General features: G+C 43.6%; 1 protein-coding gene across 4 annotated transcripts in view; it reads right to left on the minus strand.

The window, feature by feature from the left end:
* Positions 1-18,604, minus strand: part of TULP4 (TUB like protein 4) — a 159,359-nt gene that overhangs the window by 8,581 nt on the left and 132,174 nt on the right. For all 4 annotated transcript variants that reach the window (XR_010605915.1, XM_065630907.1, XM_065630905.1 and 1 more), the window contains exons 8-14: positions 15,205-15,429; positions 12,885-13,119; positions 12,245-12,389; positions 10,832-10,976; positions 9,548-9,641; positions 7,762-7,905; positions 1,166-3,759 (exon numbers count right to left, since the gene is read on the minus strand). Coding sequence is in view for 3 of the 4 variants with exons in the window: in XM_065630907.1 (XP_065486979.1) it covers positions 1,166-3,759; positions 7,762-7,905; positions 9,548-9,641; positions 10,832-10,976; positions 12,245-12,389; positions 12,885-13,119; positions 15,205-15,429 (3,582 nt within the window). In the remaining variant the exon portion in view is untranslated. The remainder of the gene's footprint in view (positions 1-1,165; positions 3,760-7,761; positions 7,906-9,547; positions 9,642-10,831; positions 10,977-12,244; positions 12,390-12,884; positions 13,120-15,204; positions 15,430-18,604) is intronic.

An 18,604-nucleotide genomic window follows, 5' to 3' on the forward strand; every position in this document is an offset into this window, starting at 1 on the left:
ATATGCTCCTGTCAGTTCTGTTTGCCTTTGCATAAATTTCTCTTGCACATAATTACACCGAGAATGATTAGCAAAGGGGCAGTGAGAGCTGTTTGAAATGTAAAGCAAGGCTAGTCAGGTTGTTCAGTGTTGTCCACAGGGAATTATCTGAAGTCAGCTTTATCCAAGCCAGGTTTTATCTCCCCACCAACAAAACCAGGGGCACATATCCACAAGCATTTAACTGAAGAAGAAAGGAATATAAATGGCTTTGATCACTGCCTTTTGAATGAGCTGTTACAGACAAACAAAACCAGGAGACTACCACTGGTCACGCATGTTGGATATTTGAGACTTCTACTCCGAAGTTAAATCAGGGAGAGCTGAGAGCCTTGATGTCTTTAACAAATCAAAAGTGACTTACAGAGATGGGACAGCTGGACAAGGAGATAAATATGTGTCTCCTCTGAGTCCAGTGTCCTGCTGATTGGTACCATTTAATAGCCTGGGTTTGGTGTAGAAACATCCCACTCAGGCCAAGGTGAGAGAGCCTAAAATTGAATGTTGCAGTTTTTTGAACTATCCACAGACCCCTATACCCATGGGTCGTTCAGAAACAGCTCACGAGCGCTGTGTTGTGGGGAGGGTCAGTGCCTCCCTCCTCTAGCAATAAGAACCAGCCCCAGTGGCCTGTTAACCCACAAGGGGAAATGCTGGCATGGAGGGAACACAACTGCCTGCCCATCATCTCTGCCTGAGCTATCTACTGCCTGGCTGACCTTTGTGAGCATCACAGCAAGGGAGCAGTGTTCATTCAGCTGGCTGCCATCCACAACCACCGACAGCAAATGCAGCTACCCTTGGGGAGATCTGTTGTGTTTATTACAAAACTCACCTACCTTCAGCAGTGAGAGCCAGTGAGACTAAAGGAGACCCTTATTCCCACGTCCAGTTGGAGTAAAGCCAAACATATTTTGTAAATTTACTTTACAACTGAACCTCACCCTGCATTCTGAATCTATACCTTTGACAGCCGTTTTTTACCAAACACGTAGCAAACCTTTTTTCTCATGGAGCATCTAATACAAGCTGGAAGCACTCGGCCGCATGAGAGGCAGAGCTCATTACTGGCACAGCTTTCCCAGCCCGTCCCCCACCCCAGCCCATGTGTGCCACCCTCTCCTACCTGTCGTCCTTCCAGCTCAATCTGGAAGTTTTTTGCTGACTCCTGGGTCACCCGTCCTCCAAAGTCCAGCTGGTAGACTTGCGTTGCCTCATTCCACAGTGGCTGTTTGTTGGCCATCACATACACAAAGCCCTGGCTCCCCAGCCTCCCATCCTCTTTCTCGCTGGCCTTCCGGCACTTGAATTCGTCCAGCTCGCTGGCTGTCCTCAAACTCCTTTTGGTTTTCCAACCCTTTTTGCTGCCCTGGCTCTGGTTCATCAGTTCATCCCCGCTGATAAAAAGCTCTGGCTCGCTCTCCGAACTGTCCTGAAACTCATTTGTCTTGTTTAGCTTCTTGGACTTCAGTTGGTCTTTCTGGCTCTTGACTTTCTTCTTTTCCCGCCCCAGCCGAGGGCTGGATATTAGCGAATTGAAGTCAGTTAGCGTCCTTGCCTCCTTTTTGACCTTGCCCTCGGTGATCGCCTGCACGTTTCCTTCCTCAGCTCGACTGTCCAGGCGCTTCCGGCTCTTCTTGCTGAATTTGTCCGTCCTTTGAGGAACAGGGCTTTCCGTCAAGGAGAGCACCTCCTGGAAGGTGTCCGCTGTCTCCACCATTACCTCTGTGCCCACGTGGCCCTGCAGCTCTGCCGGTGGGGGAGACATCACTGGCTTTTCCACCACGAGGAGTGGCTTGGAGGGCAATGTGCCCTGGGGGTTCTGTACAGGTGGGCAGGTGCTATAGGAGCTCCACGGGTGCAAGGCGATCGGTGGCAGCTGTAAACTAGAGCAGGTGCTACTTCCCGGGTACATGGGTGGCAAGGGGCAATAGGAGAGGTTGGACGGATAACCTGGCTGAAGCACAACTGTGGGCTCCTGCTGTGCAAACTGTGTGGGGGGCAGAGCTTCTTTGGGGGAACAAGGGGGCTGCATTCCCTGAAGGGGAGGGGCACTGTAGCTTCCTGGGTAAGGTACTCCAACCCCATAACTTGCCTGGAAAGTGCCAGTTGGACTTGTTGGAGACTTGGGGGAAACAAATGGTACTCGAGACATATCCAGATGTTGAGCTTGGCCGATGATGAGAGGAGTAGGTTTTAGAGGGTTTGGCACTGAGCTCTGAGATGTCCTTTCCTGAGGAACCCATATCTCTTCACTCACTATAGGGTCCCACTGGTAAGGCGGTGGCCGTTTTACACCGAGGGCAGCTTCCGCCAAGGACACAGGTATGTGCCGTATGGATTTCTCCACCGGGCAGTGCTGAGAAAGGGCCTCATCCTCCGTGAAGGCAGAGTTGATATAATCTGCTCGGTCACGGGAATTGTCAGGCGGGCTCAGCAAGCTGTAGGAGGACTGGGAGACCAGAGGTGAAGTACTGACAGAGTGAGCGATGACGGAGCTGTGCTGGGAGCCACCCCCGGTGCTCAGATCAGGTCTCATGCCACCAATACCGGAAGTGCTGCTACTAGCGTTGGCACCAGTGATGTTGCCCACACCACCAGTGCTTGTGTTGCTGCTGCTGCCACTGCCACTGCTGCTGCATTGGCTGCAGGTGTACAAGGCAGTAGGTACTCTCTGCTGGTACTGCGCCGTCACAACATTATTCTTGGCTTTTGGGGGAAGTTGCAAGGTGGCTCTCTGACCATCCACCAGCTGAGCCATTTTCAGGGCAGCCTCTCTGCTGTTCCTCCGCAGAGTTGCATGAATGATGCTGCTGTCCAGCCTCTGCGCAATGCTCCTGCCCTGGGACAGCTGGCTGGCGATGTCAGGGTAAGGTGGTGGGTCCCCAGTTGGGATGGAGTAACGGGGGACCGTGAGCCGGTTCAAGGTGGCACTGGTGCAGGGCTGCTGCATCTTCTTCTCAGCGGCAGTGATGCGCAAGGTGGCAGAGCTGCCGGGGCCCGGCAGGGTGTAGGTGCTCTGGGCGCAGAGCATCCTGGTGCGTGGCCGGCACACCTCCTCCACATTCCCACTGCTGTCGAATGTTGTTATCCGCTCGTACCCCAGGGGTGTCTGGTAGTGCCCCGCTGGGAAGAGGGAGAAGTCCCCCTTTTTCAGGCAGAGATCAAGGGGTGGCTGTGGAGGGCCAGGCGGGGGCGGTGGGGCGGTGGTCGGGGCGGCGGGGATGGTGCCGGGGTAGGGCGGCGGGGGGTTCATCTTGTTCAGCTGCAGCTCTTGAGCGGCCCCGAAGACGACGGTGTCCCCTTCCGCCAGCTGTGGCCCTGGCCGCGGGGCCTTGGCCTTGGGTGGGGGCTCATGCTCGCGGTTGCCGTGGTCCCGCAGGTCGGCCAAGGCAATGGCGGGGGGCACGGGGGGCGGTGGTGGGGCCAGGGCTGGGGGCATGGGAGCAGCACGGCCCAGCTCCCCGCCAGCCAGCGCCCCCACCCCAGGGCCAGGGAAGCGGCCTGGTGCCCCCGGGAAGGGCCCCGCCCCCTCAGCCCCTGATTCTGCTGGCGGATTGGCCAGCACATCCAGCTGCACGTTCTGATTGGCCAGCAGTGACTGGACCAGGCCGATGCTCTGGGTGGGCGACATGGCCTGGGCCGAGCTGTGGATAGGCGCGATGGGGATGTTGACAGTGCACGGCGGGCTGCTGGCGGGGGCCCCGGGGGCGCCGGGCACTGCAATGGAGAACACAACGTGTTACCTGCCACCCCAGCTGTCCCTGCCCCAGAGGCCCCTTGCACGCGATGGCGAGGCCTGTGCTGTGGGGCTGCCCCAGTCCCGGGCCTGGAGGCGCGAGGGGCCGCAAGCCTTTGCTGGCGGCAGCAGTTGGGCAAGCAGCTGGGTAGCAGGCACTGAAATAGGGAATTTTCCTGAACCGGTATTTCACATATTTGTGGGTTTTCTTCAGCACTTGCAGAAAACATGCAGCTTGCTAAAAAACTTTACCTTTGACTTTTTAAACTACTATCTTCCCATACTTGCTTAAGCACTCTACTGCATTTGGATGGACTGCTATCGGGTCCCCAAATCAACGGATCAGACCTTAGTTTGAACAAGTAAGCCAGCCTATCTCCACTGATCCCCATTGCACAACTTTAAAGTAACTTCTTGGGGATCAATGCTTCAGAGGTCAAGTTCAGAGCTCATTTTCAGTCTACACGATGATTTCCATGGACTTTCACAATCTGAATTACCACTCACTCATCACCCAATTTTAACTACTTCTACTCAAATCAATGGAAGTTTTGCTGAATCAGGACTCACTAGTTTTCAGGGAGGATTTTTTTTTTTTATATAGTAAACACATCAACAAACAATAGAAAGGATAATCCACTCAGAAACTCATAGCTGCCCCTGGTCCTAGCCCCCTCTTCTCAACTCCTAGTCCTAGGACCAGAAATGTGGCTTCCTGACTTCTTTTAATGCTGTTGTTACCTTGTGGTGAGGCACAAAAAAAAGTCCCCACTGGCCCAAGGTGACTCTCTCTGGAGGCAGTCAGGTGTCACTGTGCCATGCTGGACAGAGCTTCAGATCAAATGATGCTCCTCAAGCATGCCCTGATCTGACAGCAGTTACGAGTTTTGACTTGGGCGTTAGTTGCCATTAAAAAAAAAAAAAAAGGGGGAGGAAAAGAGAAAGTGGAAGACCTGCACTGAAGGCACTGTATAATATCTAGCATAATGTCCCTAGACTCAATGAGCTTAGGAAAACTGGAGAATACAGACAGCAGTTGGGAAAAGGGAAGAAAACGTAAATATTGTTATCTCTTGAGTATAGTAGGTGACAAAGCAAACAGTAATGCAAAAAAGAAGATGAAACAAAGAGAGAAAGGAACTTGAATGGAATTAAATACAGATGATACTTTTACATAAAGTTATTGAAAGAAGATTTGTAAGGAAAGATGTGAAGAAATAGATGGGAAGCCAAAATATTCAAGAAGTGGGTACTCTAGTCAGGACAACTTCAACATCAACATTTGGACAGGTTGTGACCAGAAATGTGAAAAGAAACAAATGTATATAGGAAAAGTTTCCCATGTGGTGGTGGTCAACAAGGGACATGAGGCAAGAAACAATTCTGATGATTTTAAGCAGAAATACAGAGCTTGCTCTGTTGCTTGCAATTCCTTTTGCAAAACGTGGCGAGGGTGTTGCCAACAGGAGCTACCGCTGAAAAGCTGGAGCATGGCAGGGAAATGAGGACACTGGAAACACGTATAGGCACAGAAGTCAAGATAAGAAGGAACAAAATATAATAATGAGGGGAAACAGTAGATACTATATTAAAACTCCTAAGAATATTGTGGATTCTTCATTAGTTTTCCTGTATAAAACCCACGGAAAATGATGACCAAGTAGCATCAGCAGGCTTATGGGAGAAAAAGGGACTAGAGTAATATCCAGGATCCTAGCGTTGTATCCAAGATCATTTAAGTGTGCCAAATTCTGTGGAGAGCTCTGATTTGCAAGATCAGATCAGGCAAGAGTTCCATTATTCAGGACTCCTCCAGCTGCTGCCCAGTTCCTAATTAATTTCTAATTAAAATTCTAGTCATCTACATATGCCCAATAATTATATTTTCAATAGCATTAGGCTGTTATCAGCAACAGTAACGAACATCATAGGTGTATAGACAGGTCTGTGGCTATGTTGGCAAAATTTTTTGGTAGTTCTGCTCATTCCTTTAGAAGACCAACAGCTAAACTTAACTGATCCTAAGGCAGCACGGTTCTGTGCTTGGCTGGCCAGGCTTTCAGCCTGCTGCCTGCAGGGCAGCAATTTATCCACCAGAACTTGAGGTTTAATTTTTAGCTCGGCTTGAGCAACACAGAACGTTGCTGTCATGGGTATTACGTGCCTTATCAAACAAAAACTCATTCATTGCAGTGTTGCTTAATATCCCAAAGTGTTTAGATCCATTTTTTTTTTAATTTCTCCAATGGTTTTTAATTGATTTGTTTGCATAATTTGCAAGTTAAATCAATTCACTGTCCATTTGCCTTGTCAAATCTTTACTGACTACAATAAAAAGCACTTTTCCCAAGAGTACCTCACTATGAACATTCCACTGCCCAAGATCAGCTTTCTACTACATTTTATTTTAAGCTATCATGTAATAATTATTAACATTGCAATATTTTTCCCATTAGTATATAGCACTTTTTTCCTTTATATGCAGGCTTTAAGAAGGCTATCCCCAAAAATCATCTTGAACATTTAAGTAGCCTCCCTTTGCTAAGTCAGAAGTGAATTATCTGAAGAAACTAGAAAGAAAAAAGTGGAAAAGAAGAGGAAGCCTTTTATGAAGGACAGGGTTGTATGATTCTTTTATGAGTCTTCTCAAGGAGCTGTAACAAAACTCTAACAACTTTCCCTATATTTACGTGGTGTTCGCCAACCTGTAATTCTGAGTACCATTTCAGCTCTTTTAATAATATAAAAGGAATTGATATTGCAGATCTAATCCAATTTTCAGGAAGGGACGTGAATACTTTATGTTAACGGGTTTTTTTTAATTTAATGTTTTTATTACTTTCTGTTTGCTTGGACCTTGTTTCATAAGAGGAAATGCCGAGTGCTTCCTATGCATAATATATATACAATTATCAATGTCTCTATTCTTTTCTTCAGATCCTACAGGAGAATATCATGTAGACATAAACTAGGCAAGCCAAGCCCCAAATCATGAAAGAATGGGCTTCATTTTAAGCACATGAGTATTTCTTCAGAAGTCCAGAGGACTACTCTGATGCTTGGGTCAGACACAATCTTTGCTGCTTTCAGCAGTCAGAACCTTGGTCTGAAATAATGGGAGTATTTCCATTTATTTCAGTAGACTCTAGTACAAGCCTTTAACTGCTTTGCAGTGCTCAAACTCATTCCTCCTTAAAGGGTACTGGCAGGATGCTACTCCTGTAGCACCAAAAACCTGTGATCTGGCAACAGGAATCCCTCACTGATATGAAAATTATGAAAATGTATTAATTTATCTTCTTGTCTATTACTTTTTAATTTTATTGGCGTGATTTTTTTTTTTAATTGGAGGAGGTCCTGAGCACTTCTGGTCCTTTTACCTGCCACATTCACATCACCTGCACCCAAGCCTTCCCTGCACTGCTTGAATCTTCTGCGACCTTACACCTCAGTGAAATGAGAAATTCTTCCTGATCTCCCTTACTTATAGACTACCTTACCATTTTAGCCTCTCTGTAAGACTTGGTATTGATAAAAATCCAGAGGGGCATCTATCACTTCTCAAAGGGTGGCTCAGTTTTACGGGAACTTGCCCTCTAACCCAAGCTCCTATCAGCAGGTTGTGCTTTGCAGCCATCAGGTCACAAGAACAATCCTTTTGGACTTCCAACACATTACAGTTCTGTCCTACAAAGACGCAGAATGCAATGTTTCGGTCTACAGAGAATTCCTAGTGAACTAAATAGAAGATTCATTTTCCAACAAAATCAAAACTTAGCAGCTCTATACAGATTATATTTTCCACATATTTTAGAAAAGAACATCTGTAATACATATTAGCCTTATTCTAATTCAGTTCTACAGGACCCCATCAGACCAAGTGATTTTGATTTGTGTGTTTACCAGAGGAGGCCGGTAACACAAGTGACCTGTCCTCCATCTAGCTTAACCCATAACACGAGAGGCCTCCAGCTCCTCCTTACCTGGTAAATCATCTTCGTCTTCACTGAAAACATTTGGATTAAAGACAGGCAGGTTAATGTAGTCCACTGAAATCTTCCGCACTTCTGGGAGATATATTGTCATCTGCCTGGGCTGAAGATGCAGCAAACTGGTTTTATATATTACTGGAGAAAGAGTATAACAACAAATTAAAAAAAATCTGTTACACAAAGAGCATCTAACGCTAAGAAAGAATCAATTTAGAGCAGACAGAAGGGCTATGGCTATTTTTATTTAATGTATTAATGAACAAATGCATGTATGGGCCATTCTTAGCCAAATCACTATGTAACACTTTGCATAAACAGGATAAAAGAGATTGTTACTTTCAGCTATTTCTCTTCAAATAGAAGCAGCATCTCTGGAATCAAATAATCTGTAGAAATAATGAATTACTTCACCTTGTATTCACATCTATTTTCATGGAAGGAAAACAATTTTTCTATTCTACTTCTGGAACTCTTCACCACAGGATACTACCCACTTATATGAGTTTAGGGGAAGACTGGAAAGCTCTCAGGAAGGAAATCTGTTGAGGGTTACTACACACAAAGAACCCCCTCCTGGCTCAGGAAGTCCCTGGGACCCAAACGGTTGGAGAGTGGGAGAATATTTGAAGGAAGTATCACTATACACTTACTCTGCACTTACGCCCTTCCCTACTTATCTATCACTGATAATGAGAGAATTAGAATGATCTCTGGTCTGACCCTGTAGGGTTATTCTTACACTATATTTGACAATCGTTGCAAATGCAGATGCCATAAATTTGCAAATTAACTGAAAAAGAAGTGGATGGAACAAACCTGAGAGTTTACATAAGACTCCATTAAGTAGAAGGTGCCACTGTCCTTTAGTAGTAGCACTGGTTGTCCCCAGGGTGCCAGTATCCTGAGAGGACAACCTTTGTGCATCAGCTGGGCCAGAGAAGGTCCTCTCCCCAGTAGCTGGGACTCCATCTCCTGTCTGACAGTAGTCAATATAGCCACAAAAGATACCTATTTAACTAACTCTACATCCAATGCATCATTATGTAGTTCTGACCTAACTATATAATCCAACACAATAAAAAAAAAGTTTTCCGAATTGCTCATGAAACTCCAATACTTGGATTCATATTTCAATTCCAAGCTCCGTTCTGCTAGGTGGCACCCTGTTCTTTATTTAGCCCTCTTCCTTTCAACAGGACTATTTGGGGAGAAATGGCATACACAGAAGGTCAGGAGCCAGAACACCTGCAACTTTTAATGAAGACCACCAATTTACTGGTGCTCCAGCAAGAGAACCATATGATAAGGCTACGCACTGACTTGAAGAATCTTGAGTATGATGCTGTAAGAGCTTTCTTAACATTATCTTGGTATAATTAGTAGCTAAATGACTATAAAAATATGAATTTTAAGAATATTTCTATTACAGTAACTTAAACCTTGTGATTTTTATAGTCTTCTTGGAAAAATTTTCTTCATTCATTTGGGTTTTGTTCAAATAAACTGTAAAACTAAAGGTCTGGGCTTGACTGTTAATTAATCTTTTTATTACAGCTGAGACTTTTAACATTTTATTGATCATCTTGTTATTGTATTTATAGATTTTAATCTCTTTCAGTTACAGTGAATTCTGTAAAATCTAATTCCTATTGTCTACAGAAAATAAGTGCTCCATTATAGAAGCCTTTTGATCACTTAAAAAGAATCACATGGCATAAATTTGTTGTTTGTTAGAAAAGAGGTTGACATGCAAAAAATCAATAGGGTTTACTTTTACCTGCACCAAGATTAGTTGGTAGGAAAGCAGCCAAACCCACAATTTTAAATTTCGTTCCCCAGATATTAGATGTGACCTGAGCAAGGTAGTTGTGCTGCAAAGCAAAAACAAGATCATTTTCACCTAATAAAATCTGTATCAAGCTCTAATAAAAATCTGCAGAGCAATCAAACTATTGTGAGTAATAATACAATTCCAGCTTCTCTTGCTTTTATTTTATTGAAATAGCCTAATGTGCCTATGTAGCAACTGTTATACCCAGCCATTAAGAAGTCTCATTTTGATGTCTGAGCACCATCAGAAATGATGTATACAACAACCACATAGGCTGATTAAAGCTGTTGAAGAACTGAACAACATGATGGCTGCTTAGTGAAAATAGGTCTGTTTTCAGACACTTGCTGCTTCTGCATCAGTGCAGCTATTCTCTATTTCAGAAAGTAATACACTCTGCCCTTTGGTTCTATGCTTAAGAATTGCTTTATAGGACAATAAATAAGACAGAAATGAGTTATTCATAATGATAAACATATTTTTCCTGGAGCTTCCAAAGCACCTTCCCAAACCATTGCTTCCATTGTGATCAAATTATGGGTCTGAAAGACCAAGAGATTTTCTCAAAGGCCAAGAGTTATGCTGTCAGCGTCAGGAGCAGGATCTAAGCTTCTGATCTGCCCTATGTACTGCTGCTATGTAACTCACCTAGAATGTTTCACTATAAAGGAAAAAGTGAAACAGCAGAGCAGGAAAGAAAAACAACTGAAACAAAACACAATGCAGGTTGGTATAATAAAATATGTAACCCAGACAGTTCTACAGCTTGCTAGGTTTCACCGACCCACAGGACATGAACACCACAAAGAGCACGAAGTGTTAATTCCTTGCCTTCCTTCCAATTGAGGCTGTTCCACATAATTATGAAATAAAGAACATATGGTCCTCTGAAGCAAGCATTTCCTTGTCTCTGCAGATTCCTAACAAAGCAGAGAACTATGGTGGCATTAGGACAGCTCTGAGAAACTGAATCAGGAACATTTTCACATATGCTTTCAAACAGCCAACAACAGCACCTAGAATAAAACCTCTCACGTGGATTCACACTGACAGTCGTTAGTGGTGCCAGGATTAATATTGAACTGGAAGATGCAATTCTCTAGCTGTTTCATCTAGTAGCTGTAATTACATGAAAAATTTTTATTGGTGATCAACTGGGTCTATATCACAACTTGCTGCCTCTGGAGGGAGATGCATTTGGACTCAGGTCTGGCACAACATGCCCAGTACCTGAGTGATATCTTCTAAAGGAAACTCTCTTCGAGTTAAGCTTGGCGAACCAATAGAAGGTTTCCTTATTGGTAACCTTGGCGATCTTGATATCTCCTGTGCAGCTCGAGACATCTTTGGAGATTTGCGAGCTTCTATATTGATTCTGCACATAAAGCAATAATTAGAATCATCAATGGGTATGTAAAAATGCACAAAATTAACATCTTTGAACATAAAGAGGTAATGAAGATAACTGGTATGCTGCCCTTTAAGTGACTAATGAAGACTGTAAAGTCTATAGGATGGTGAGTTACGGGTCAAACGTAAAGATATATAAGGCCTGACATGCAGTAAATCAGAAAGGATGCCTTCTGATTCATTTAACAAAGCTTACAGCAGTTCTACTGGGTACAATATATCTTCCACTAATTCATAAAAAGGTGTAAGGCTGAGCTATTCAGCTATGCGGATGTTGAGCAAAGCCTCAAGAAATGGAAATATGACACCTCAGCTGGCAGATCTCTACACTGGTACAGCAAACCAAGGTGCCACAAACTTCGTCAGTCCTCTTGCTCTAAGCCAAAAGTTACTCCTACCTCCCATTATACAAAGGGGGTCATGAATAGGAGATCTAGCACCTGAAAAAGCTCACTGGTAGAAAAATAATGAAAAAACATTTCAAAATTAAGCTCTTAGAAACCAGAAAGATACGTTTGTGTTGTTTTGGTTGTGTTTGTTTTTTGTGTTTGGTGTGGGGTTTCTTGTTTTTATTTTCTTTTTTGTGTGTTTGGTTGGTTTGTTTTTTGTTTGTTTTTTGTTTTTCCTAAGCCACCTTAGTTTTAGGCTCAGGAACTGATGGTTCTTTGGTCAAGTACTAGTAAACTAACACTTAGGTATTTCACGTATTGTGTTCCCATATAAAGGGATGCATTTGCTTTGCCTTATACTAGGATGAGCTCATAACATAATGTCTTTGGAAAAGTGTCAGCTGCAGCTAGAAGGCATCAGGGCCTCAATCCCATCCCATCACATGAAGCTGGCAGACAGATGCCCAGTGAGGCTCTGTGCAGGTGGAGGGTTCTGTCTATGCACATAATTAATATAATGAAGACTTACAGGAAAGCAACCAAACTGATAGCTTAGAAGCTTGTTTTGCATATCATTACAGAACCTTGTTAACCCAGTGTTTAAGATGATCTGTTTGTTGAGACTCCCTTGCAATGTCACCACAGCAGCAGTGCTACCTATGCCAGGATTTGTGCCACCTATGCCTGGACTTAAGAATTTGAAAATACCCCGGAGGAAATAAGGCTTTAACTGCACCAGCAACCTTAAACACAGAGGAGGTAAAAACAAAGACTGTCTGAAGGATGAAAAAGAAAAAAAAAAAAACTGGGGAAAAAGAGGAAGAAATACCCAAGAAATAGTTACCGAGGGAGTTTGGGTGATTTGCTGGCTCGACTGATTTTGGGAGATTTCTTTGCTGCCCAGTCATCACTCAGTTCGATATCGCTGGAGTCCGAGCAGTTGCAGCTGTCAATCACAGTGGAAATCAAGCTGTTTCCATAGATTTCATCTATCAAGACAGGTCCCAAAAAATGTAAGTGCTGCTTCAGAAAACTGATATCAGTTAGACTTATCAGTCATCAGAAACATAAATCAAATCCACAAGCAGCAGTTGAGATAAAACTATGCAGAGATAATTTAATGTTCTCCACCCTGCCTAGTACAAACTCCAAATTTCCAATGATTCGGACTCAAGGGAACATAATTCAGAGGGGTGAACAGTATCCAGTCGACTCAAGTTGAGACTAATGAATATTTTCTGCTAATTAGCGATCCATTCCCCACTATTCAAAATACAAAAAGTTCCCTTTTGTGAAACAGAAGACAGCATGGTATAATTTCAGAGGCTTGAGCCTAGGTCACACTGAAGATTTTTCTTCACATCAGAAAAAAAATCAGATGCCACTTTCCATTTTGCATACATATATTTTCTTTAACTCTTGAGGATTTAATATCTAAAGTCTTTCTAAACAGTTTTTTATACAGAGCAACAGTTCGGTTCTACCTGCTTTTCCATCTGTTTTAGGATCCATGATGACAAACTCTGGCCGCAACTTGCTGATACGACGTCCTTTCAGGATAGGCACCAGTCCCCCAAGGTATTCCAGGTACAGAGTATAACATGGACCACCGACCTCTGGGTCATCTTCTGTCCGCTTCATTGTGCAGTGCAGCCGTTCATTACCAGCTGTTGGGTAGCTGACAAAATCTCTCATATTGTTTGGGTCTGGGATAGGAGGCTTAATTAAATGAAGGAAGGAAAGAGAAAGTTTCCTATAGGTTATTGTTATTTTTCTTTTTCTGTGGTGACTTAATCCCAACACAACTAACTGAATTTGAACGCAACTCTAACTTTGCAGGTCAAGATTAGTACAGGCTACTGTGTGAGTTACGCAGGACCCCCACACTAGACAGCATGCTGTATACTATTTATTTCGGTCAAAAGCAATTGTATACAGAAAACTAAAACTAGTTACATCAAAGAGGAAGGTTGGACCTGTGGTTAGAGCACTGAATTAGACAACAAACCTGTGTTCAACTCCCAGCTTTATCACTCTGGAAGAAGCTCATACCTCCTATATCACTTCCAAGGACATGACCCATCTTTGCTCAGGGCCTATTAACGTCTAATGTGGAGAAATATGAGCACAAAGCTCAGGGTGGGTTACTTTGCACTGCTTCCCAGCACACTGTATCATCCATCCATAAAGAGCTCAGTTCTAACTGAGCTGGACTGGACTGCTTTTGTCCAGGACAATATAGCCTGTATGACACAAATACTACTAATGTGTATAAGTCAACACAGTTTCTTTCAAAATGAAAATACAAGAAAAAAAAGTAGCCGAAAAAAGGAACCTCCTTAATCTGGCGAGATGGATACGGGCTGAGGAGTGATCTATAATGTGGTCCTCAAGCTGGAGAGGGAAGGGGAATGTTTGCAGGGAAAAGGGTGTCTTGCAAGGCACTGGCGTGGCAGACAAGATAGGTGGGAGTGTGTGGCTGGGGGAGAGCCAGGGTAAAGTACAAAGCAGTGCTGAGGAGGCTCCAGAAACGCCCATGAAACAGCAGAGGCACAAGGCTTCCAAGACCCCTGCCTCAGCCCCATGACTGCTCCCCACCCCAGCATCCCCTCTAGATGACAGAAGGGTTGTTGGCTATGATGGACCCCTGTACTGCCTCTGCCTCTCTGATCCACATCATGCTTTCCAGCCCTGCTACAGTCAGCTGCTGCCTTCATCTCATCCCAATCCATCCCATCCTTCCCTAAGAGCCAAGTAAGCATCACTGACACTCAAGAGAGCTGCAGGGATGGTTCTGGGACAACATGGAAAGCATGCTAGGGAGAAGTAGGGATGCTAGAAAGAACTGAGAACCACTGGTCTGTTAAATCCTCTGAGTCTTTGGAGATGGAGGAGTTATGGTCACAGCAAGGCATTTATTCTTCGCTGGCAAATGAATTGTTTCACAGTCACACAAATTGCCCTGACTAGCAGTACCCAAATGGAACTGTGCTGAATCATTATTTTATGGATATAATTTGTTCTTGTTTAAGATGGGCCAACTCTACTGATCTTAAATTAGTTATTCTAGCTCTGCATTGTTTTAACAAGGATCTGAAACTGGCTCGAATTAATGCTATAACACGTACACAAAAAACACGCAACACAAAAACATATGTTTGAATGTAGGGAATTTACCAGCTAATGCTCTGGTTTATAGGCTGTGATACAGAGTTTGGAAATCCTAAGATGTAATTGAGGGCAAAACCATGAAATAAAGGGGCTGAGCAGTTGGCTCTGCTTGCGGTTCAGGAAAAGCTATAATATCTGGTTCATTCTCCCACAGCACTGTTGGAGCAGTAAGGTCAGCAGAACTCACTGTCAGCAGAAACATCTGGGCAGCCACAGGTCTTAAGTATCACTTTCCTGGCAATATAAGGACTCATGTAACAAGTAGGGAGGCAACAGTTGAACCACTGTGAATCTCTCCTATAACTGTGACACCGTATTATCATCAGCATGAGCTTCTTCAGAAGTCTTTGTGACTCACCAGCATATTTTACCCTTGGAAAGGCCATTCCCATGGAATAACACAGATCAGCGTGTGTGAGCCCTCTTTGCAGATTGTAATAGGCACCAAATGGATCAGTGGGCTCTTGAAAAAGACAGGAATGACCCTTAATTAAGCTTTTAAAATGATAATTATGATACTCAGAATATCTCATCATTTATTCATTGTCACTTAGGAGCAGCATGGAGAGTGGAAATCAAGCAACCCTTTCCTCTTCCTCACACACACACACACACACATTTACTTTCTTTTACCTTGATTGTTGGTATAAAGGCAGTGGTAAGGTATGAGCAGAGCCGAGGGGGCAGGGTCAGTTTGCTGATGTCCTTGTCGTCCCGCAGACAGCTGGCGATGGTTTGTTGGCACAGCAGCTGCAGGCTGGACACCCTGTGCTCGACTCTGACAACGTACAACGCAGGTCCGGAAGCCATCAGCAGGCGCGAATCCCTGTGACCCCAACAAATGGAGATGATGGGTCGCTGCATGGAGAGGAAAAGGATACAATTTTAAAAGAGCATATACTTTCTCCAAGATACTTGCACAGCAAATGATCACATGAATTCAGCACCGATCATGTTACCCTAAGTCTTCAGAAACTTAAAAGTGTGTTCTGTTGCCCACAAAAAGGGAGAAGAATGTGAACATCTGAAATTATCGATAACAATGGTTGATATTTATACAGTACTTTTTACTCACAAGGCTTAAAGCTCTTCACGCAACCCAGATAGGAAAAGTGACTTTAAAATCACACAGTGTTAAAAAGCAGGATCTTTTGATGCCCTAACCAGATGATTTCTTCAGTCATCTAATCAATCCTCATCCACTAGTAATAGCTCACATTTTACAACTGAAATGTTGAACTATATGCACAGAGACACTCAGTAAACTACTGGACAAAACCCAGTTGGCTTTCTTGTCTTGCACGGGGTCTTCTGCTGCACAGTGTCTCTTCTGAACTATTCCCAGAGGAAGTGAACTGTGAAAGAGCACCAGGAACAAAACGGATTATGACCTTTTGTCTTCTGCTTGTCTACACTCAGAAATATCTAAATTCATGACAGTAAAACCAGAAAGAGTCAGGGGTGACTGGTACTACATGTCAGAACATGGAGCAGAATAACAATAAACAACTCAAAAGCTGCTTTGGACATTATTCCCTGCCGCATGAACATTAAGAGTTCATGTGAGAATACTGAGTTGTGCTTGCAAGGAGCTCTCTAAACTGTCTTCCTAAACCCCATGTTTTTCACACAAAGCACCAGTCTTTTGTGACCTCTTACAGTTGTGACCTCTCACTATTACTTTTGCTCTTCATTAGTCTTAGCTGCATCCACCTGTCATCTCTTGCTTTCTGTGTTACAAAGCACCTGCATTTGCACATGTACACATATTGTATGGAATTTCAATCCCATAGCTGCTATCTCTATACAAATAAACAACACAGAGTAAAGAAAAAAACTACCACTCCATGAGAAATATTTTGCAGCTTCTTTTCATAATCCGTGATACTCAAAAGTTTAAGCAAACGTGTTTCATTTAAATTATGAACTGTGTTTACTGAAAGGTCAGGATCTCTTTGGAATATAAAGATATTTATATAAAGGCTCTTTACAAGATTCACCAAACAAGAATTAACTATACAGAAGAAAAGAGTCAAGGCACCATCAGTAGTAACTTTTACCCAATCCTCTAGTCATATGACACCCAGCTACTTGGGCTAGATCAGCCCAGAGGTTAGCAATCTAGTCTGGGGAAAAACTTCCCCTTCGGTTACAAATTCAAGATGCTTGAAGGTGAGGAACTGGGACAAGATGTTTGTATGTGAATGACATAATGCAAAATGCAGCTGCACAGCACTATATCAATGTCTATCATCAAGACAGAAACAACTTTTTCAGATGAAAGATCTCCCCTGCTAAGTCACCTTATCCTGGATTTAAATTTCAAGGAAAATTCTGGTTTTAAAGTGGGAGGAATGAAGAAGCTTCATTTTCATTACATGTAGGCACACCACACACACACACACACTTCCATGGAGGCACAAATCTTCAGGCTGACTAATAAGCAAATGGGGCAGTGACATCACAGAATCACAGAATGTTGGGGATTGGAAGGGACCTCGAAAGATCATCTAGTCCAATCCCCCTGCCGGAGCAGGAACACCTAGATGAAGTTACACAGGAAGGTGTCCAGGTGGGTTTGGAATGTCTCCAGAGAAGGAGACTCCACAACCTCCCTGGGCAGCCTGTTCCAGTGCTCTGCTACCCTCATGTGAACCTTGTGATTTTCATAGTAATCGCTAAAGGCACTTTGTAGTGGAGAACTTCAAAAGAATTGAGAAATTCTTTGTGTACCATCAATAATTATTACATGGCTTGTAATAACCATAATCTGTGGGACAGAGCCTTAAATTTGATGAGAAGTCACATAATGTATTCCTTACTGACTGGTATTTTCATGATTTGAGAGTATGGCTCAGCCCTCACACTGTCTGGGAGTAATGAGAGAGTTCAAGCTGCTTGTAAAACAAACGCAATTGAAAAGGCACTGGCACAAGCCAGGTACCTGCCACATCTACTATATGACAGCCTGAGAAAGGCACCAGTAGAAGTCATCCTGATTTCCTCAAGGGCTGAAACCCAGCATGGGTAGAACTATCAACCTGAGCCTTATCGTGGGATCCAAACCCCATCCTTCTGTTCACCTTGCACCAACTAAAGCTTACCAATAAATATGGTGAAAGAACAAACAAGTATGTGACTTAGTACACAAATGTTTATTTATTGGATAGAGTTTAATGGCAGAAGAGAAGTCTAACATCCCAGATATCATAATCCAATACAGCACACCCAGATAGCTCTACCATTATGTCTTGTATTGCAGCATTTATAATCCAATATATCATACCCAGACAGGCCTCTGCTCATCCAAATAGAGTCAAAATAAACCTCTTTTCTCCTCAGGTTACTGCTGCATGCAGAAAACAGCAGAGACACAGGTAGCATCAGTCCAAAAACCTTTGCAATCTTAAACATATTCCCCAGGAACAGGTTTTTCATAAGCTTTGAAATGGCGGGTGGGACTTCTGGCAACACAGCACTGTGGAGCTGGGGAAGAGCAGAAAGTCCAAAATGAAAGGGACTGCCTCACTGAGGGATTTCACCACAGTTTCCTGACAGGCAACCATAGTTCAGCTGTCTTTTAAACTTCTGAATGTCTGACTGCCTTATACTCTATGTATTTTTAGGTAAACAATGTGACTGGGTGCATGTTTAAATGCATGCACATGCACACACACTACCTACAAATGTCCTGTTTGTCTATCACAACACTTCCACTCTTCCATTTGTACATTCAGTCTCCCCACATACATCACGGGTTTTAATCTTAATATTTTCAATCTCATCAAAGAGTGCTTGTACCATACTGGTTTGTCTTTGCTTGCTGATTCCCCAGATATGCCTTGCCTTCCTTTTCTATGGAATACTCAGTCCCCTGGTGCTCCTCCAGCCTAATATCCAGCAACACTTCATTTACAGTGAAGGGCTAAGATTTAAGATGAAGTTCAGGCAAAATTAGCCTGTCATTACAGAGTTGGAGAAATAAAAGATCACCCAAATGCCAGATCTGACCTGACCTTTAAATGTACTGCTC

Source organism: Caloenas nicobarica, chromosome 3, assembly GCF_036013445.1.
Source record: "Caloenas nicobarica isolate bCalNic1 chromosome 3, bCalNic1.hap1, whole genome shotgun sequence".
NCBI lineage: Eukaryota > Metazoa > Chordata > Aves > Columbiformes > Columbidae > Caloenas > Caloenas nicobarica.